The 23,117-nt window shown below is 35.7% G+C and overlaps 3 protein-coding genes across 4 annotated transcripts in view; all 3 read left to right on the top strand.

Moving 5' to 3' along the window:
- Positions 1–23,117, top strand: part of LOC127872830 (uncharacterized) — a 118,604-nt gene that overhangs the window by 68,686 nt on the left and 26,801 nt on the right. The window lies entirely within an intron of this gene.
- Positions 242–8,267, top strand: LOC127875338 (cysteine-rich venom protein latisemin-like). The gene is made up of 6 exons (XM_052420334.1): positions 242–313; positions 718–805; positions 5,413–5,504; positions 5,883–5,967; positions 7,459–7,601; positions 8,178–8,267. Exons 1-6 carry the CDS (start codon positions 242–244, stop codon positions 8,265–8,267), a joined length of 570 nt encoding a protein of 189 aa, XP_052276294.1.
- Positions 10,444–15,986, top strand: LOC127872837 (uncharacterized protein DDB_G0290587-like). Its single transcript, XM_052416261.1, has 4 exons — positions 10,444–10,778; positions 11,432–11,551; positions 14,480–14,662; positions 15,568–15,986. Exons 1-4 carry the CDS (start codon positions 10,652–10,654, stop codon positions 15,585–15,587), a joined length of 450 nt encoding a protein of 149 aa, XP_052272221.1. The 5' UTR covers positions 10,444–10,651; the 3' UTR covers positions 15,588–15,986.

Here is a 23,117-nt window from a genome sequence, read left to right as displayed (position 1 = left end):
AAATGGTTTCAAGAAACGTTTGTATGTTCGTTTGTAGACGCATTTTTCTGCCGCAGAATTTATACATCGGACTATATGGGAGTACGTCTCATTGACGTCTGTGTAGTCCAACTGAGTCGCGCACAGATGCTCACTTACGGCGTTCTTGTATTCATTGATTTCATTGGAGTTTGACCAACAGTATGTCACCCTTGGAAGTGCTTGAGAAGAACATGTTTCATCTTGACGTATATCGATAGAGATGCTAATAAAAACTGGAAGATGGCGAGAAACGTTCAGTGATGCATCAGGTATGACCCCTGAGCTGTTGACTGTATGTGATAAACGTTCGTCTAGTAGTACATGGTCAATGCGCGAGGGATTGGCGTCATTGTAAGGGTAAAACGTAAATGGAGGACCTGTGCATGACGCTGTGTCCGTAGCAACATATAAATGAAGAGATTTAGCAAGTTTCGTAACGTACATGTCACGTGATCGGAGATGAGTGGTAACGTCTGATCTGGGAAATCTGGCGTTGAAGTCGCCCATTATCGGGATGTAATTAGATTCGGTGTGCACAGTGCATATGTCCCATAGTTGGTCCACTGCGCTTTTGAAGCTGCTAATGTCATGATTAGCTGCAGGGAGGTAGACTTGTAGTATGAGAATTGAGATAGAGCCGCAGCATATGCGTATGGCTGCAATTCTGTCGCTGTATGTGTCTACGATTTCAACCAGGTTATCAAGATCTTTATGCCACATGATCGCTACGCCACCTTTCCCGAAGTAACGACCATTGGCGTAGGCTGGGTTGGCGCATGTGATGGTATTCGCACGATAGTTTTTGGCAATACTGTTTAAAATGTTAGCGTTGTTGTCAAGGAGCCAATGTTCTGAGATGCCACATATAGATATTCGTTTGGTGTTCAATTCTTTCTGTAAATACGGGATGGCTATCATTAAGCCTGTAGAGTTATATGAAAGTAGGCGTAGATCCATGTTATTTCGCGAAAGAGCTGCTGTGGTTTGTTTCGTGTCGAAAACGACGCACGTATTCCTTGCGCTGAATCCATGGGCGGCATGATATGCCTTCTGGCCAAGTGATGCCAGCGTCAATTTTCTCAGCCTGCTCGGTGTCAACTACAATTTGAGCAACTTTGCAGTCTTCGCGGAGGTTACAAGGAATTTCACAGATCTATATGTTATTTTTATATCATTTGTGAGAAAGTCTGCTAGACCTTCAAGTTCGCTGTCTAGGCCGATGCCCTTCAGAACGTAGGATTTGTGATGCTTTCTAGCGACTGTGCTGAAACGACCGCGACGCCGGTTTTGTTGCTGGAAGCCATCCAGATGCGTCGCAACATAGAGATCATGTTGTGAGGTGTGCTGTAAGTTGTGTGAGTCGGGCTGCTCGATAACGCTCTGGTTGCGCACTGGGCTGCTAGTTACAAGCAGATGCTCTGATTGAGGTAATGTGTACAGGTTCTTTTTTTATGTTTCTCGAAATTCCTCAAGTAACAAAGATCAGCATTTTTTTGAAACGAGATCATGGAAGCTTATGAACTTGAACTTTTGTCTTGATGCAATATAAACTCGCGTGTACAATTCATCTTTTTGTCTTTTTCGCATACGACAAATGCAACTTATTTAAATGTAAAATATTCATGTGTATATGGATTAGTTGTTATTGAAATGTGTTACTTCGTTTACTGAACTACTATGCATTTAGAAGTATATTACTCTTCGTGTCCTTCCTACCGTTAAGATATTTTTGATAATTTGACATGTTGTCTGCATGTAAAATTAGCTATATTGAACAACACAGCAATATGTCTTTTTAAGGAGTCCTGTTACTCTAGCATTATATACGTATGCATGTTTATATTGTATCAAAAAGTAAGCCTTCATTCATTTGTTTTACTTGGAATAAATATTCAGCAGCATTTATTTTCGTCGTTTTTCTATATTTGCGGTGTACGAAGAAATAAAACTCATTTTTTGTCGGCTGTTCGTTCTTTTAACACATTTAGTAGTTATCGTTGTTTTGGTTGTATTTATTAAAACTGATTAAGAAATGCAAGGAAGGCAATCCGATCTATGCAAATGTCATATCAAGTATTGGTTCTTTAATTAGAAGATTGGGTATTGATAAGTAATTGTTAGCGATTTGTGAAATTAAGTGCTCAAATTGTAAGTCAAATTCTAGATTAACCATTATTTTCATAAATAAACACTTTTCGTGCGTTATGTACATTTTGAAAAGAATAAACAAAGAATTGTTCATCACATTTGCATATGTTGGCAGTTGTATCCCATATTTTCCTCGCTTAAATTCTCATTTCCTTTGTTTGTGACGTTAACTACCTCGAGTTTTTATAGTTAGATGACATTTTAGATATCTTATAATGGTTTCTCATGTGTTTTTGTTCTTTACGGTAAAAAGCGACTATATTTCATATACGGTATGATACTTCATTTATTAAATGTCGGAGTGCAATACACTTAAATGGAAAAACACAACAAATACTGAAATTGAGAAAATCAATGATTATCTAACACATATATTAGATCTACTAATAGATTAGAAACAATGTCAAGAATATATTCCACTAAATCAATACTGTGGTACAACGGCTGTATCGGCACTATTCGCTACATCTTCGTCATACAAATAACATATGTTATCTGTAAAAGCTTGCGCTATGAAAGTACCCTACGAATGTTGTTCCCCAAAAAGACAGACAACTCTTTAGATAAAACATATCGTGGTGTTTACTTCCACTTAGCTGGTAACATGCCGTCGTGGTATTTTGAGATTTACACGCACACTTGCGAATACTTCATAGTACGTCTTAGTACAAAGCTAAACATATGCTATTAAAGAAGCCCCGATAATTATTGTATACACAATTTAAAACCATTTACAGTGTACAATTTAATCGAAATCACGTGAATAATAAATAAACTGAAAAATAAATCTTTTATACGACCTGAAATATACTTTTAAATCATACTTTGTTACATGAACATATAATCTACCGTAGAATATTAAGAGCGAAACAGGCCTGCGATTCAGCAATTTCATTTGCTGTGTCTGCCAATGTGGATAACCTGTAAGAAATGATGTTTAAAAAAAATGTATGCACGCAACTAATCATTAAAATTCATCTAGAGTTGGAAGGATCCGTTTGACCCACGTCACGTGACGCAAACGTTTTCACGCCCTCGATCGGGGTTAACGCGACATTTTAGAATATACCTGAATTTTTTTTATTATATTGGAGAAATAATTGAACAAGTACAATTGTAAAAAAGATACATATTATGTCGCTGCCTTGATACGTGCCAGATTGACGCTATTATATGCTAACTTGCACCCTTGATAATGAGATTGCATTATGTAGTTTTACGCTAATGCTCTTTGTTTGACTGCTCTAAAATCTGTCCATTTATGGGGATGGCAAGTTTGGCAAATCTTAAAAATAGTTTACTGACTAAGATGTATACGTGGTGAGTTTTCCGATACAGCACTCTCCTTACTTACTACTTTTCCAAGCACCGGATGCGAAATTCTAGACATACATTATTTATTTCGCATATAGGCTTATTTCTTCATTTACACGTCCGCAAGAGAGTGGCATGACAGTTTGGGAAACTGGTTTGGTTTTTATTGCCACTGTATATGATCGAATTTTATTTCGGAAGTAGTTTTATAAATAATATTTTCACAAGAGACGCTCTTCAAATTTCGAGTTCATTCGAGAGACAAAATATATACAAAAGACAAACTGGATTGAAAACGGGGGACGCAACATCTTTAACTAGCATTTATTTAAAAAAAATACAGAGAATGAAATACATTTACAAACTATATTAAAACATTTATAGTAGAATGCCAGATTTTCCCACAAAGTTTTAAAAGTTTTAAAAGTCCATAAATTCATCAACCCAAGACAGTGAGAGCTATTTAAGCAAATGATGTGGAAATAAAGTTTTCTTCCAATCAGTTCGGAAATAGTGTAATGAAAATTCGTCTTCTATGATACACGTTGATTAAACTTAAATTCGCGATGACGAAGCCCAGTGTTACATAGCGTAAACTTTGAATTATCACCAAAACACTTGCATTCATATCCACATATTATTCGGGAATAAACTGGCAAACGATTTGAACCGCCGTGTCATTTTCCTGCAAATAACATATGTTGCAGCTGCTCATTTCACTGTCAAAACGATAGAACATAACATAATTGAAACATCATTATACTCTTAGTTTACACTTTATGATGGAATTCTTTATTCAAGGTAATACTATAGCGATAAGTGGACTGTCAACTATTAAACCTCCTTTACGCTGTGTATGTAACCTGACCTATGGCATGGTAGTTTGGTAATAGGTGTTTTTCACAACACGGGTATTAGGAAGCATGGACGAAATGTGTTTGTATCAAAATTACTAACATTGAATCAAAGTACCCAAATAGAAGGCTTATGTAGAGCCTAGTTTATATTTAAAACTATCAAACACGTCAGTTTATAGCTATATGTAACTGTAATAAATTGTTTTGATATACGTTAATTTGTATTTCTTCTAGTAACGGATTTTTACGATGACTATGCTAGATAACAGTAATACTATATAAGTAATTTTAAGTATATGTAGCGCGAGTATACAGTTAGTCGAGTTTGAAGATTTAGTCATGACTTATCATCTCATTAATGGTTTGTTTAAGCTGATTATAAACTTGATTAGTATTAATATGAATAAATGTCATATATAAGGAATATGTGGGATAAATAGTTGTAAAATATAGTTTAAGATTTGTTTCGAACGTCAGAAATTATATAATTATATACACATTGATCTCATGTAACAATTGTATGTGAATAATATTAAGGTAATACAGATCTTCCAGAACTGATTGAGCTAATACAAAAGTGTGCTTGATATACGTATCACTTTCAGGTATCGTCTGCGTGATCGTTTTAAAATGCTGTCTGTCGTCAGGTAAATGAATTTAGGATGAATTATTATTGTTTTTCAATGAACTAAATGTTTGGATTTGCTTTATATAGAACTGTCGCATTAGTTAAATCGCCTCAAACCCTTTTCAGGTTTTTTGCTTGACACGACCCCTACATATGGTAAGTTCTGCAAATAATCGTTAAGAATATGTTATTTAGAATATTTCTTAAAGAAATGCCTTTAAGCAAACAGCGCAGACCCAGATGAGACGCCGCATCATGCAGCGTCTCATCTGGGTCTACGCTTTTTGCCAATGCCTTGTTTTTTACAGACGCTATGCATAAATGGGTTAAAGAAATTCTCTTCTTAGTAAACATCCAATTTAGGCTAATCTGGGAGGAAACTTTTCACATATAAATTAAGCCAATTTTCTACAGAACGCGGCTCAGTTACATGTGTTTGTCCAGGTTTAGAGCCTGATGTGCAGGAGTTGATTTTGGAGGCCCACAACACGGTTCGGCGTGCCGTCACGCCCACAGCCTCCAACATGCAGTTGATGGTGTGTACTTAACATAATGTTACGAGGAATAACACTAAACGTTAGGGTGTTTTCGTCAGAGCTGTGATTTTGTAATTAGCTCTGGGATATTGTCATAAGCGTTTTGTTTTAACTTCAGCATCGCTGTGTTTATTTCGTAAGTGGTGAGATATTATATTGCTTTTAACACTGTGATATTGTCAAAAATGCTGTGGCATTTTGAGCGCTGAATTGCAACCAAGATTCTACCTTTTTTAATCCGCGTTTAAAATAAAGCTGGAAGGAAAGTTATAACTTTTCATATTCAGCAAGTTATCAACACACATCACCCACTTATCTTATTAAATTATGATCTCCTTTCTGTTTTCCACACATTATAATTTTGTTCTGTATTTTCAGAGTTGGGATGAGTCTATAGCAAATTTGGCCCAGAGATGGGCGGAAAATTGTGTCTGGGGCCATGATACGAATGATACCGATATCGGTAAGTAGGTAGTCATTACTCGCGCGTTATCGTGTAATTACTATACTTGTTTCACTGGTATTGCTATCCGTCCATCAACTGATTCGCAGTTGGTTTGGGTGAAACACCCTGATAGAATTCGTTTTCTATTGAGTTTTCCAATTTAAAAATTCTATGGAGGCCGCTGGTCAATTTTAACTTGAATTAAAAAATCTGTGTTTACCAAATATATGCTCATCCGCATAATACCCGTTTTCATTTTCTGTGCATCGAATTCATTCGGGAATCACGTGGCATATGGGTGAGTTTAAGGTGGATGAAAAACCCAAAAATCTACACATTGACCATGCTAATGCAGTTTTCTAAATTTGTACATTCATTCCGTGTGTTTGTGCTGTGCGACTAGTGCTTTTGTGATGTCTCACATTGTTTGGCCATTGGTTACTTGGCCTAAATAAAGAACCATCTGCACAACAGGGTTTCTCTCAAGGTCATGCAGCAGAAGTCTCGATTTGCAACACCCCGATCATTTGAGCCTCGTTCTCTAATATCTTGGTCTAATGCATGTGCTTAAAGTGTCATTCCAGATTTACCTCTTAAGTAAGTTACAATACTTTCTACTTATATAGTATTTTTCGTTTAAAGGGAGTCACTGATAAGCAAAAATCCACTTTAGGAGGACAGTTTCGTCCCTTATTAACCTGCGCGGACAACAGGCTTTTATCACATGCCATACCCTGTTTCCCATGTAATATATCCAATTAACCATTACGAATATTTTTATGACACACATGTGTAATATACATTTTAAGCGTTTTCATTGGCTTAGTTTTCGTTTCGATTGACCAATCGCATTTTGTTAACTTGCTGAAACGACGTTGCAACGTCAAATGACGTCACTAAATGTAAACAACATTCGGCATTAATCATTATGTTTGCGTAAATATTTATTCAAGTTGCTAATTTAAAAAATGTAATAAAAAAGATCTGACACTCGTTGTCATATCATACTATATTTTTATTAAACTCCGACAGAAAATTTGATAGAAAGCTCTCCAAAGGCTCGATTAATTACATAATTCCTGAACTCGTTTAATAAAATATGGTATGATATGACAACTCGTGCCAGATCCTATATATATGGGATGACATTTTAAGCACATGCATTATGACCAGTTTTCTAAGAACGAGGCTCATTTCTCGTCTGCTACCCCGATCCTTTCTCGTCTGCTCAACTCGATCATTCTGACCTGTTAAACATGAGCATTTCTCATTTGCTACCCCGATCCTGTCTCGTCTGTTACCCCAATTATTTCTCGTCTTCTACATCGATCATTTGTCGTCTGCTACCTCGATCATTTCTCATCTGCTACCTCTATCATTGCTCGTGTGCTGCTGAATCATTTATCGTCAGCTACCTAAATCATTTGTCGTCTGCTACCACGATTATTTCTCGTCTGTTACCTCGATCATTTCTCATCTGCTACCCAAATCATATCTCATCTTCTTCAGGGCGCTTTTCATTTGGCCAGAACATCGCACAATCTAGTGGCAACTTGGACTGGAACAAGGCAATCTCAAACTGGGCAAACGAGAAAAATGTCTACACGTACAATGGCGACAATGGAGGCAAGGTTGTGGGGCACTATACACAGGTAAGGGTCGTTTGGTAAAGGTAAAAAAGGCTTAAGGTCGGCTTTTTAGTTTGCTTTGATGACTAGTTCATCTTCTGCCGATTTTCACATTAACCACCTAATCATTGGGATATAAGTCGTCAATTAACACTCGGCGCAGTATGAAGCCACGTCACATTGTCTTTTTTTCCCTCAGACGTAGGCGAACGAGTGCTGAAAATACATTGTTTAAATTTGTAGAAACTTCTATTACTTCGCGGTTGTGTTGAAACGTTGTAAAACGTGGTTTGCACTGCCTCTAGGTGTGTGTACTGATTATTGTAAATTAATTGGGTTATTCAAAATTTTCAATTTCTTACTTTTTCTTACCAATGAAATTTTAAACGGTGATTTGCCAACTCAATCATTGGTTGATACCCCAATTGGTAAATTCTACGTTTGACTTCGGCATTGCCTTTCAATGTTTCATTAATTCGCTTGTTATACACCTGTGTTTGTAAACAATCCAATCATCCAATTATTGCGACTTAAGTTATTAAATTACAGGCAGTAGGCCTTGAAACATGTACAGCTCAATTACCGTTATCTTGTTACCAGATTGTGTGGGCAGAGTCATCAAAAGTTGGCTGTGGATATGCCCGCTGTAACGGTCGAAATTATTATGTGTGCAACTATGGCCCAGGGTAAGTTTGGTACTGTTTCATCTTTTATTAAACCCATGTATGCCTAGTTGACTCTCCCATCCTTCTAAAGTGGATCAATTTATTTCCAAAATTAGGGATGTCTAGTATATTTATTTCTATATTTAGAATATTTCTTTATGCAAACAGCACAGACCCTGATGAGACGCCGCATCATGCGGCTTCTCATCTGGGTCTATGCTGTTTGCTAAGGCAAATTTTCTAGACGCTGGGCATAAATAGGTTAAATTAGCAATTTCCAGGTCGTCTAAAATTAAATGACGAAGACTACTAATTCCAACCCATTAACAGTGTGTTCATTGTGCCAGTGGTTGCAAGTTATAACCAGTGGTTGCAAGGTATACCCAGTCGTTACTCGTTATAGTTTTTTTTTAAAGATAATATATACGTGAAACGTTAAACTTTTATCAGTGGTTACGCCATAATCTAGTAGTTACCAGTTACACCAGTTGTCACTCGTTACACACAGTGATTACGCATTCATTGTTTGAGACGTTACATGATGCATGTTTGCCAATATAATATGGGCAACTTTCTGGGAAAACGGGGCTTAATGCATGTGCGTCAAGTGTAATAGCAGATTATACTGTGAAATCCCCACAGGCTAATCAGGGATGACACTTTCCGTTTCACTGGATGTTCGTTTAGAAACAACTCCCTTGAAAAAACGAAAATTGTCGTCCATGATATTAATGTGCGGACTACACGCGCTAATCCGGGGCGACACTTTACGCACATGCATCAAGACCAATTTCCTTGTACGCTTCTTTTATCTTACAGGGGTAATTTTCGCAATGAACTGCCGTATGCAAACGGGACAACGTGTGCTCAGTGTCCTAATCGCTGTACTAATGGACTGTGTGGTAAAAATGTGTTTATTATTATCTAAAACAATGTAACTGAAGTTGCTCCCAAATTCAACGCAATTTCAGATTTGGTCATTTCATCTTGTTCATTATTTGGCATGTAAGTTCATGGTCATGCAAAAAGGACATTACACCGGATATGTATTTCTTATAATCAATATAATCACAATCCTATAATGTGTTGTCTATTCTCAGTGAAGCTGATAGAAATAGAATGTACGGGCTTATCCAATTTCCTTTTCGATTTGTGAAAAGTGTGTTTCATGCATGGACGTAGCGTGTCGTCCCAATGCGGACTCTTCTGGACAAAAACCCAGCATAGGCTGAAAGTGTCGTCCCTGATTCACCTATGCGGATTTCACAGCCAAATCTGGGACGACACTTTACGCATTTGCATTTAACACCCATTTCTTTAATCAACCGGATAAGAAGAAGAATAACGGGTCGAAGATTTGATATTCGCAAACTCATAAAATAACAGTTATACATGTACACTGTTTAACACTTTAAAGTGTACAGTATTTGGAATTTCCGGCATTATTTTGTGTTTACACACAAGGGCATGTTTACTATTTAATCTGTCGAGATAAGCGTAGTGTTAGTCATCAAACTGCCTTAATGAAGAATTTTATTTAAAATAGTGCTAATTAATGCATAAATAATTGACGAAATTCTCTTCTTTCTTACGATATTCATTAGTCTGATCAGTTAAAATTCACTTCTAAACCGTATATTGGCAGCGCTCCGCACAGGAAAATTGGGGTCTACACTTTCCTGTGTTATTGTAGTTTTTGTTCAAAGAGGTATCATCTTATCGAGCATTAAATTTAGGCGGAAAGTGTCGTTCCTGATTAGCCTGTAGGTATTGCATAGGCTAATATGGGACGACACTTAAGGCACATGCAATAAACCCCGACTTTACGAATCCAGTAGAACGTTTTAAACATTTACTCATTCTGTACAGATCTTTACTGTACAAAAGGCATGTTAAAATAATGAAGTTTATAAAAGTAACGAAGACTACTGTGTTTATTGTGTGCATGGTACTCAAATGATTATTTCGCAATGTATGCACTCGATATGTAGTGTACACATAGCAGGAAATGTTTATTAATCTGGATAATTATTACAAGAATATATATCACTCGAGTGGCTTGTCTTTTGATCTGAAACATCAAGTTTCGAGACTTTTACACACAGTTGGAACTATTGGAACAATTGACTAGCATTAAATTCCTTTTATTGCATTCACTTTCACGCTATTGTGGTGTTTTAAAAACTTGTCTGCGTGTATGTTGTGTTGCATATAATAATTCAGACAATAGAGCAAGAGTTTTAATTCTTTATTTATTTAATAAAAACCGAAAAAGGCGTTGGGTTCGTTTGGTAATACGTGCTCAGGAAAGCAGCGAGATGCTCATTTATTTTATGACAATTATTTCACGTATGGATCAGGCGTGTATTTTGTTGAAATTATGGAGAGGAATGTAATAAAAACATATACATGTACTTCAAATGTTATTTCCGTCAAGATTGTGGCGGGTTGGTGTGTCTAAACGGAGGGACCCTGGACTTGAAGGCGTGCACATGTACCTGCAAGCGGCCATTCAACGTGCAACCGAATTGTGCACGTGAGTTTCGATAACACAGACGAGGAAGGGGGGGGGGGAATATTACTTGTACTAACTTTTGGCAGATATTTGTTGATATCCACCAGAGTTATATTTATTGTTAAATGTGTGTTTCAAACACGTAATTGATACCAAAATTTATGATAAATATGAATCTTTATATTGCAATCTCGCTAGTCGTTACACCCATTGTCCAAATAGTGCGGGACCCTTTGTTGAAATTATGTCATAAAAGTGGAAAGTGTCGTCCCTGATTAGCATGTCCGGACTGCGCAGGCTAATCTGAGACGACACTTTACGCACATGCATTATGCCCAGTTTTCTCAGAACAAGGCTCATATACAAGAACAAGAGACCGTATTCACTAAATGATTCTTAGACTGAAGTCTAAAAATAAAGAATATTAAAAAAAAAAAGAAATACTAAAACTATTTGAAAGTCAAGAATCGCGTTGAAGTTAACACATTTAAAAATCTAATTATCGCTAAGAACAATATGTTGATGTGTAGGCACCATTTTAAGCCTTTGTACATGCCATTTCTGAGTCATTGGTTTAGTCTTAGACTATTATTTATTCTTAAGTCTAAGAATGGGACGGTGAATACGGGTCCAGAATGTTAAACATTATATATATTGTACTGACTATCTTGCAGTGAACTGCGAGGTCGCCGTAGATCCTACACACTGTAAGACTCGTTATACAGGACTATGTGAGGTGTACTCCAACGTACCATATGACTGTCCCAACATGTGCAAGTGGTGCCCAAACGCGGGTAAGTATTATATTAGTCGCGTTCTGAGAAAACTGGGCATAATGCATGTGCGTAAAGTGTCACACAGGCTAATCAGGGACGACACTTTCCGCTTTTATGGTATTTTTCGAACACATGTATCACTCTGTATCAACACATTGTTGGATACTATTAGGTCTGAAGTGAACAACATTTCTTTTCTTATCGTTAATAACCATATCATTTGACGAACACCAGCTATCTAAATGGTTTAACAATAATTGTAGACTTTGTTGACTATCTGCATGCAAAACAATGTCGTCTGCATATAACAGAAAACAAATAATGTCTTCATCGACCTTTACACCTATAGCAGTAGCTTTTAAGTAAGTAGCTAGATCATTAATATATAAAATGAACAATAAAGGCGACAACGAACACCATCAAACCAGTCTGTCTTTAACCCATTCAACCGGACACAGGAAGAAACTGAACTATATAAAGATTTTATACTGGAGAACATTTTTCCATGTATTCCAATTTCTGTAAGACGTCTCCATAATTTAGCCCTGTTAATAAAATAGCTTTATTTGTAAGTCGACAATCCCGATTTTTTTCCAAGTGTCGATCAAACTGGTCAAAGCAGATATTTGGTCTATTGTGCTGCGGTTTTTCCTAAAACCATTCTGCTCATTAACTAATATAGTATTATCATCAGACCATTTAACCAATATATCGTTCAAAATGTTACAATATAGCTTATAAATTGAGCATGCAAGGGGAATCCCCCTATACGAAAGCGGGTCTCTTGGATCATTCATTGCTGATTTTTGTATGGGATATATTTTACATTTACCCCAAAATTGAAGGAATCACGCCCCTATTAAAACATATATTAAAAAGTGAATGTAAACATAGGACAGAAGTATTATTCTTCAATGACCCAACATCTTTAATAAGCGTCATTACTTAAAGAATACTGATACCATCATTAAACGGGGGCTCATTTACTGTGTCTGACTCATCAGCTATAATATTTATGTGTTCTTCATCATTTCTGCCGTATAATGCACACAAATCCCTATTCCATTTTTACAAAACTTTGTTAACATCTTTCGATACAGAACCATCATCTAAAATAACTGCTATAGGGATACCATTTTTCTTACAATGACCACCCCTATTCTACCAATAGATTTCCAGAACTGTGACTGGTTAACATTACAATCATTAAGCAATTCATTCTGTAATGAGTACCACTGTAGGCGTTTGCAACGCTGAACTTCTCTGTCAAACTTCTTACGCACACCAATATAGTTTGATTTCAGTACCTTTTTATCACCGTTATTTGGTAATTTCAAGCAAAGGCGTTCAGCTTTACAAACCTCTGACCACCAAACAGAGAGGATGCCATTCCACCACTGTTTACCTGGTATAGACTTATAAGGCGCCTTATTATACATATTATCTTTTACTACACAAGTGCCTTTTCGTTTTCGTGCCCAGCATGATGAACCTGATCTATAATCAACACTAATCTATTATTCTATTTATCCCACATTTAATTTTGTAAACCTTTTTATTTAAACAGAATTAGTTTGACTGGATAATTTCGCTGGATTTATGACGTCATTTCGTCGAAATATTGACGGCATTTCCTGCCGTTGATTAAAGATGATATTTAATCAACGGGGCTTTAATCAACCGAATTCGCTGTAAAAGTGGGATTAAACATTTAACTGTATAGTTAATTTTCTTTTTTCTCTTGTATGTTCGTATGCATGTTTCAATATGTATACTTGTGTTTTGTTACTGAAGACCACATTTAAAAAAAAGAAATTATTTCTTAATGTGAATTCTTCATGAAATAAAGTTATTATTATTATTATTATTAGTATTATTATTATTATTATTATTATTATTATAATCCATTCATCATAAAATCTATCAACATCATCTTGTAATTCCAAGCTATGTTCTTACTTATCAATTAATACATTCACCTGACCAAGACATTCTGGATCAGATAAAAAGTCCTGAGGTATTTGAGAGAGGTCAAACTTCTCAAAATACCTGTCCTGACCATTAAAAGAACAATCACAATATGCATTTTGTTCTGAAAAGTTTGTCATTATGTCCCATGACAACAAAGAGTGATCAGGTATACTTGCAGATGGTGTAACGTCAATATTAGTACATTTATCAACTAGGTCAATAGCCTTACAAACAGAACAGCTGTCAAATAAATGCAAGTCATCATATTAAACAAGACAATAATCTACCACCGAACACCCCTTACTTGAGATTGAGGTGAAATCGTTAGTTTTAGAATTACGACCATTCAAATGCACAAGTTTACATTTATTAAATACTATATCAAAAGCTCTCCATAATGATTTGTTTTAAAATCAACAATATTACGACTAGGGACACAGTCAATACCATTAATAGAATCCTCTTAATTCCCACAACGGCAATTTAAGTTACCGCACAGAAAAATCAGTCCCTTATCCTGAAATTTATATTTATCAGCCAATAGAGATTCAATAAAAACATTAACGTTAAATAACGTGAAGAATTTTCCGGTGGCAAGTAGCAAACACAAGGAATTAAATAAAAATGTTCATATTTATATTCAAGTTTAAGTCAGAAAATACCTTCATTACATTTATCTAGCACAGAAACATTAAAATATTGTAAAGGTCATTTCTTATATAAAAAAAGCCGACCCCGCCAGAACCATGCCTGGCGTTTCTGTGGACTAATGTTCTGTTGTTGCCGATCCAGGTATACCCATCGAGCGTAATGGTATCTTCATTCTGTAAATACGTCTCTGCCACATCCAGTATGTCAAAGTTCTCGTTTAATACACAAGATGATCTAAATAAGTTATTTTCATGATTACGATCACTACTCCACCCGCGAACGTTCCAAAATCCTGTTTTAACCTAAAAGTTTTTGTTACGAAAGTGACCGTTTCCACCACGGCCGTTTCCACCACGGCCGTTTCCTCCACGACCGTTTCCACCACGGCCGTTTCCTCCACGACCGTTTCCTCCACGACCTCTGTTACCACGCCCTCGCCACTGAGTTCCCCCGTTGTTCTGACCAGCAGCGCTCCCTCCGCTACCGCTACTAGCACCACGAAGCAAGGTAATCACGCTTTCTCGGTTATGACACTTGTATTGTTGATTGTCATCACCCCGCCCGCGGCAGTGTACGTGTCAATTATGTTGTTAATTGATCGGTCTCATTTATAACGATAAGCCATCTATTCTTGAGTAATTAAGTGCAAACTTCTTTCCGTTCGGTACATTCGTTATTATGTGTAGTACTTTTATCATTATGCGCTTTGCAAACGTCTTTACGTTCCGTACATTCGTGACGAATGTACCGAACGGAAAGAAGTTTGCACAGCACGTTATGTTGTTACTACTGCACTTAATGATATAAATGCTGCACGTAATGACGAATGTACCAAACGTAAAGACGTTTGCACAGCGCATAATGATAAAACTACTACACATAATGAGTCATGACGAATGTACCGAACGTAAAGACGTTTGCACAGCACGTAATGTTGTTACTACTGCACATAACGATGTAACTGCTGCACGTAATGACAAATGTACCGAACGTAAAGACGTTTGCACAGCGCATAATGATAAAAACTACTACACCTAATGTTGAATGTACAGAACGTCGAGAAGTTTGGACAGAACATAATGTTGTTACTACTTCGCGTAATGCTTTAAATACAGCATACAATGATGAATGTACCGAACGTAAAGAAAATTGCACAAAGCATAATGTATATTCCACTGAAAATAATGATTAATGTACTGCAAACAACGACAACAGTCATATGGAGTCAGTAATGGCGTTCCATACAATCAGACTCCACAACATTATCGCTACATTAACTAACAAGAAATCTTTAACATAACCCCATCATAACAAATAGACGTAAGATCTATTTCAGAGTTCAACACTTACTACATTCATACGCAAATCATATAAATGTACATACTAGTTACAGGTTCTTTTTTATGTTTCAGACGCGAAATTCCTTAAGTAACCAAGATCAGCATTTTCTCGGAACGAGATCGTGGAAGCTTATGAACTTGAACTTATGTCTTGATGCAATATAAATTGGCGTGTACAATTCATCTTTTTGTCTGTTGGGCATACGACAAATGTAAATTATTTAAATTTAAAATATTCATGTGTATATGGATTAGTTGTTATTGAAATGTGTAACTTCGTTTATTGAACTATTATGCATTTAGAAGTATGTTACTCTACGTGTCCTTCCTATCGTTAAGATATTTTTGATAATTTGACATGTTGTCTGCAAGTAAAATTAGCTATATTGACCAACACAGCAATATGTCTTTTTAAGGAGTCCTGTTACTCTAGCATTATATACGTATGCATGTTTATATTGTATCGAAAAGTAAGCCTTCGTTCATTTGTTTTACTTGGATAAATATTCAGCATTTGTTTTTGTCGTTTTTCCTATATATGCGGTGTACGAAGATATAAAATTCATTATTTGTCGGCTGTTCGTTCTTTTAACACATTTAGTACTTGTTGTTGTTTTGGTTGCATTTATTAAACTGATCTAGAAATGCAAGAACGGCAATCCGATCTATGCAAATGTTAGATCAAGTATTGTTTATTTAATTAGAAGATTGGGTACAGATAAGTAATTGTAAGCCATTTGTACAATTAAGTGCTCAAATTGTAAGTCAAATTGTAGATCAACCATTATTTTCATAAATAAACACTTTTCGTGCGTTATGTACATTTTGAAAAAAATAAACAAGCATTGTTCCTCACATTTGCATATGTTGGCAGTTGTATCCCATATTTGCCTCGCTTAACTCCTCATTTATTTTCTTTATGACGTTAACTACCTCGAGTTTTTATTGTTAGATGACATTTGAGATATCTTATAATGGTTTCACATGTGTTTTTGTTCTTATCGGTAAAAAGCGACTATATTTCATATACGGTATGATACTTCATTTATAAAATGTCGGAGTGCAATACACTTAAATTGAAAAACACAACAAACACCGAAATGGAGAAAATCAATGATTATCTAACACATATATTACTAATATATTAGAAATAATATCAAGAATATATTCCACTAAATCAATACTGTGGTACAACGGCTGTAACGGCACTATTCGCTACATCTTCGTCATACAAATTACATATTGTGTACAATTCCATCGAAATCACGTGTATAATAAATAAACTGGAAAATAAATCTTATAAACGATCTGAAATATAATTTTAAATCATACTTTGTTACATGAACATATAATCTACTGTAGAATATTAAGAGCGAAACAGGCCTGCGATTCAGCAATTTCATTTTCTGTGTCTGCCCATGTGGATAACATGTAAGAAATGATGTTTAAAAAGAATGTATGCACGCAACTTATCATTAAAATTCATCCAGAGTTTGAAGGATCTGTTTGACCCACGTCACGTGACGCAAACGTTTTCGCGCCCGCGATCGGGGTTAACGCGACAATTTGAACAAGTACAATTGTAAACAAGGGACAAAATTGTCACAAAACCAGGTTTTCAATGTGAAAAAAAGTCTGATAAAGAGAGACAAATCAAACTGAATTGATTGTTTACAATTAACCCCCTTTGTTTCAAAATAAATTTAGTTTTAGTCGTGGTTACCTTGACCTTGGAGATATTGACGTAATTCTTTCGTGCGACACACCGTCTCATGATGATAAACAAATGTACCAAATGCTTTTACAATCTCACAATGAATGACATAGTTATGGCCCGGACAAGCTCATTTATTGCCATTTTTGACCTTTGAACTCAAAGTGTGACCTTGACCTTGGAGATATCGACGTAACTCTTTCGCGCGACACACCGTCTAATGATGGTGAACAAATATGCCAAATGATTTACAATCTCACAATGAACGACGTTAACGAAGTTATGGCCCGGACAAGCTTGTTCCGCTCGCCAGCCCGCCCGCCCGCCCGCCGACATTCGCCAATCTAATAACCAGTTTTTTTTCCTTCGGAAAACCTGGTTAAAAACGATACATATTATGTCTCTGCCTTGAAACGTTCCAGAATAAAGCTATTATATGCTACCTTGCGCCCTTGATAATGAGATAGCATGACGTAATGTATTTTTACGCTGATGCTCTTTGTTTGACTGCTCTAAAATCTGTCCGGTTATGGGGATGGCAAGTTTGGCTAATCTTGATGAAGATGTATACGTGGTGAGTTTTTCGATACAGCACTCTCCTTACTTAATACTTTTCCAAGATCCGGATGCGGAATTCTAGACATACATTATTTATTTCGCTTATAGGCTTATTTCTTTATTTACACGTCTGCAAGAGAGTGGCATGACAGTTTGTGAAACTGGTTTGGATTTTATTGCCACTGTATATGATCGAATTTTATTTCGGGAGTAGTTTTATAAATAATATTTTCACAAGAGACGCTCTTCAAATTTCGAGTTCATTCGAGAGACAAAAGATATTACAAAAGACAAACTGGATTGAAAACGGGTGACGCAACATCTTTAACTGGCTTTTTTTTTAATTCAGAGAATGAAATACATTTAAAAACTATATTTAAACATTTATATCAGAATGCCAGATTTTCAGAGATTCAAAAGTCCATAAATCCATCAACCCAAGACAGTGAGAGCTATTTAAGCAAATGATGTGGAAATAATGTTTTCTTCCAATCAGTTCGGAAATAGTGAAATGAACATTCGTCTTCTATGATACAAGTTAATTAAACTAAAATTCGCGATAACAAAGCCCAGTGTTACATGGCTTAACCTTTGAACTATCACCAAAACACTTGCATTCATATCCACATATTATTTGGGATTTTGAACCGCCGTGCCATTTTCCTGCAAAAAAACATATGTTGCAGCTGCTCATTATAGTGTCAAAACGATAGAACATAACATCATTGAAACATCATTATACTCTTAGTTTACACTTTATAATGGAATTGTTTATTAAATGTGATACTATAGCGATAAGTGGACTGTCAATTATTAAACCTCCTCTACGCTATGTATGTAACCTGACCTATGGCATGGTAGTTTGGTAATATGTGTTTATATGAACTCGATTCTATAAGTAACATCTTACATGTTAAAGTCGTATCATAAAAATATGTGTGTAAGTATAATAATTTACGTTGAGTCGTTGTGTGTTCTCTAAGCTTTGGGTAAGCAAATTATACAGCATATCAGTATTGCGCATTCATAATCGAAATACAGCATGTACTCAAAAGGATGAATGAAGATACACATACATATGCAACATCGAGATATTCCACCTGGCAGAGTCAACACTGCTTAAAAAAGATATAAAAGTGCGTCAAGTTAAACATTGTATCAAATTAAATCGATGCACCTTGCCGTCATTAACAAATCGGTAATATTCCTTCCCAGTGGGTTGAGTACCGGATACATCTTACCAATAAATCATATAATTTATTTAATTTTAAATAAGCTATAGCCACTGGTAAGAGAATTTCACGGTTAATTTTAAAATGACGCTGTCGTCATCCGGACATGATCATCTAGATCTAACATAATCATACCAGTAAACAAGCCATTAGAGGTTTGTCCACGTATATGATCAGACAGGTGAATAAGACAGGAGTCAGTGGAGTGATTCCCCCTGAATCCACTCTGATACTCATACAACAGACCGTTCTTCACTAAAAAGGATTCCAACTGGTTGTATACAGATCTACAGTTAGATCTACAGAAGGCATTCGACACTGTAGATCATGACATTCTGTGTCGGAAGCTTCGTGCGATGGGAGTGGAGTCTGTGGAGTGGTTTCGCTCGTACCTAGCTGATAGGACGCAGTCTGTACATGTTAATGCCGCTAAATCGGATTTCAAATCAGTAGTGTGTGGTGTTCCCCAAGGGAGTATACTGGGTCCTCTTTTGTTCTTGACCTACGTTAATGATATGAAAACAAGTATATCATCCAACTGTAAATTAATACTCTATGCTGATGACAGTGCTATTTTGTATTCACATAAAGATCCAAATACCATCAGTCAAGTTTTAGGCAAAGAACTCGAGTCCTGTAGTAAATGGTTAATTGACAATAAGCTATCCCTCCATCTAGGCAAAACAGAATGTATTCTTTTTGGTTCGAAACGTAAACTCACCAAGGTGGACAATTTTCATATACAATGTAATGATCATGTTATAAAATCTCAGACGTATGTAAAATATCTTGGTTCTATTCTAGATGCTGATTTGTCCGGTACTTCTATTGTAAATAATATCGTCAAGAAGATCAACTCTAGACTTAAATTTTTATATAGACAACGTGATTTTTTAAATAAAAGTCTTAGAAAAAGCTTATGTAATTCTTTAATACAATGTCATTTAGATTATGTATCCTCTTCGTGGTATTGTGGACTCACGAAACAGCTTAAGCACAAGTTACAAATAGTCCAAAATAAAATGGTTCGTTTTATTAACAATTCCCATTGTAGGACATCACTTGTTGTATCGCATTTTGAAGAACTTGGTTTATTGAACGTTGAACAAAGATGCAAGCAACTTCGGCTTAACCACATCCATAAGATTTTCTACAATAAATGTCCAAGCTATATGAAAGACAATTTTGTCAAATGTACAGATGTCCATCAGTATGGGAATAGATCCCGATTTAATTTTTATGTACCTCAAGTTGATGGCTTTACTAGTTCTTCATTTTACTACAATGGTATTACGGATTGGAATGCAATACCCGATAATATAAAGTCCATCGAATCGAAATTTACTTTTAAGAAACTTGTTAAGACACATCTATTAAATGATATGAAGGTAGACGAGAATTCCATGTATTTTTACTTTTAGATTTGTTTTATTTTTATGTAATTCATTATTTTTATGTTTTTTATTCGTGTCAGTGTATTATCATGTCAACTTTTGAAAGATTCACTTAATTCGTAGAAGAAATCATGTGTAGGATCATGTCGATTATATATTAAGAACTGAAAAAACAATATATTTATAGTCACGTATAAGATCTGTTCGACTAAATCCAGGGACCCCGTTGGAAATAAGCTTTTTCATGTTTACATGTCTAAGCTTTACGGGTTATCCTGTGTATACATCATGTCGTAATCTTATTTGGATCTGTAATAAATGGCACCATTCATGTAATGCATGTTTCTGAATATGATAATAATGCAATCTATACGTTACTTATTGCCTTGATTGCATTGAATTGTAAATTGCTTGACATGTATGCACAAATAAAACAAACAAACAAACAAATCTGTTGTAGCCGTCCAAGAAGCTTTCATGAAAACAATGTATACATGTAATTGACAGTAATTACTCTAAATTTTCGGTCTTCCCCATGTTTTTATTATTGTTCGTGACTCAAAAAGTTCGGAAAAACAAGTGTTCTCCCATAATTAATGTTTCTAAATTATCGGACAGTTTAGTTTACATGCATTAAACAACCGAATTAAGGTAATAAAACACGACAGAAGAATGCCTTGAGGCAATGGACCATTGCATAAATTGCGTTATTGGGTCAATAATGAAAATGGTTTCACCCATCAGCTTAAAGCGAAACATATATAAAAGTAATGCATACTGTACGGCGTGGTATTTCACAATTTTACAACCACGTGCTATTATTCGTTGAACCAATTGATCAATGCTATGTATGTGCATACCCGTGTCGATCGTCAATGCACTATTTTTATTGTGTCTCTAATTTTTAAGACACCTTTATTTTTTTAATATTTTTGTATCTAAATTTTTGAAAAGAGTAATTACTGTAGTTCCTTACATCATTAAAATTATAAATGGCTGTTGTGCAGCAATAGTTAATCAGCAATGCACGTATTTGATTGATTCATAGAGAATACTAGGTAAGCGTTGAATAGAGAGAAGTTTACGCTACGAGGCTTATAATGCCGGGAGCGCGAGCCTTGGCGAGCGCTTTCGATGTTCGAGCCGAGCAACATATACACTTCTCTCTATTCAACGCTAATGCTTATTTATCCCATCGCATTTTTACTAGAGAAAGAAACAAAAACAAACACTTTATGCACATGAAGCCCAATTTTCCCAGAGGAAGGTTAAACTATTCAAATACTTATCTTACAAGTTTATTCAACAAGGTAGGATAGATGCTAGTCTATTTCATGGCAGGCCCGTACCCAGGCACTGGGCCCAGGGGCCTGGGCCCCCCCCCCCCGAGCTGGCTGTCGAGTTATGATTTTTTAATAATGGGCCAACTACACATTTTTCTCACATGAATGGGCCCACTGTACGCTTCCTTGCAATACAAATGCGCAGATGTGTTTTATTGCCCCTGATACACAAGTGGATTAGCGCTAATTTACTCACCAGTGGAGATAAGCCCCTAGGCTATGTTTTCTTATCACCTTAAATTACACACATCCCCGATCTGTCAATTACCCATTGTGCTCAATGCTTCATCTTTTGATGATTGGTGTAACACGTCTTTTGATTGGACAAGGAAAGAGAAACAGCGAATGGATGGAACAGAGGGTCGTAGGTCTGAACAATAATAGTGTTTTGTCTTTTGAATTCAAACCTCCTCTTGAGTTATACCTTATTATACATTTCTGTGAAAACTGTGTTGTAGATGATAAACGTTTTATTATGAATTTACTTTGAAACTTTAGAGAAGGTTTGATTTCAAAGAGAAAATACTAGTAGGTTATATGTCGGTTACTGACTATAACCAGAGTAGTATTTTCTCTTTGAAATCAAACCTCATCTACAGTCATACTTTATGTTACATTTGATAATAAAGGTTTTTTTAGTTTTAAAGGTTACTTTTCCTTCTTCATAAAGTGTCACACATATCTGAAATCTAAAGCTTTAAACATATGTGTGAATTTCACACCAAAGGCCGTCGATAAAGCATGTCACGCATTTTTTACCATTTACCCCCCATGTCACAAACTGTTACAAAATCTTGGACCACCCTAAAGTACGTCACAAACTCACTATTTCGATCATTTTTTTTAAAAATGAATACCAAATTCAAATTTAATCGAAATCACAATACACTAATGACTATTGAACAGTATTAAAATTTCACTTACCGGTAAAAGAACTTTTTACATTACAAGCTTTTATGACTGTAGGGTTGTTACGATGGGCAGTATGAATATCTATCCATGTGTTAACCTCTAATAAAAACGAAATTATACTATTTTAAATGGAACAGTCCAATAAATTATTTCGTCATTGAAATCTGTGTGGAGGTTGGGCCTATTGAATAAGCCGGCCCAGCCAAGTTGCCTATTACACCAAAGAAGCAGTATAAAAGGGCAACAAACTCACAAAATGCCTATTTTTCAGTTGTACACTGGTATGTAAACAGTAGAAAACAAAAATGACTATTTTCAAAATATTTAAGTTTGTATTTAATATTTACCATTGAAATTTAACATACATATACTTTAGTACACATACAATATGTATGTGTAATTTGGTGGTTGTAAGTTATATAGTTATTGACTTACATAAAAAAGTTTTTTTGTTGTCTGCTTGAAATTC

Source organism: Dreissena polymorpha, chromosome 3 (genome assembly GCF_020536995.1).
Source record: "Dreissena polymorpha isolate Duluth1 chromosome 3, UMN_Dpol_1.0, whole genome shotgun sequence".
In the NCBI taxonomy this organism is placed as follows: domain Eukaryota; kingdom Metazoa; phylum Mollusca; class Bivalvia; order Myida; family Dreissenidae; genus Dreissena; species Dreissena polymorpha.
This window is presented reverse-complemented; position numbering and strand designations above follow the sequence as displayed.

Excerpts from the sequence above, each read along its gene's own strand:
- LOC127875338 (XM_052420334.1), top strand. The coding sequence starts at position 242 with ATGCTAATAAAAACTGGAAGATGGCGAGAAACGTTCAGTGATGCATCA. Across the intron at positions 5,505-5,882 it reads CCTCCAACATGCAGTTGATG|AGTTGGGATGAGTCTATAGC; the intron begins GTGTGTACTTAA and ends CTGTATTTTCAG. Across the intron at positions 5,968-7,458 it reads TACGAATGATACCGATATCG|GGCGCTTTTCATTTGGCCAG; the intron begins GTAAGTAGGTAG and ends CATCTTCTTCAG.
- LOC127872837 (XM_052416261.1), top strand. The coding sequence starts at position 10,652 with ATGTACTTCAAATGTTATTTCCGTCAAGATTGTGGCGGGTTGGTGTGT. Across the intron at positions 11,552-14,479 it reads CAAGTGGTGCCCAAACGCGG|TGACCGTTTCCACCACGGCC; the intron begins GTAAGTATTATA and ends TTGTTACGAAAG. Across the intron at positions 14,663-15,567 it reads TACTAGCACCACGAAGCAAG|ACGCGAAATTCCTTAAGTAA; the intron begins GTAATCACGCTT and ends TTTATGTTTCAG.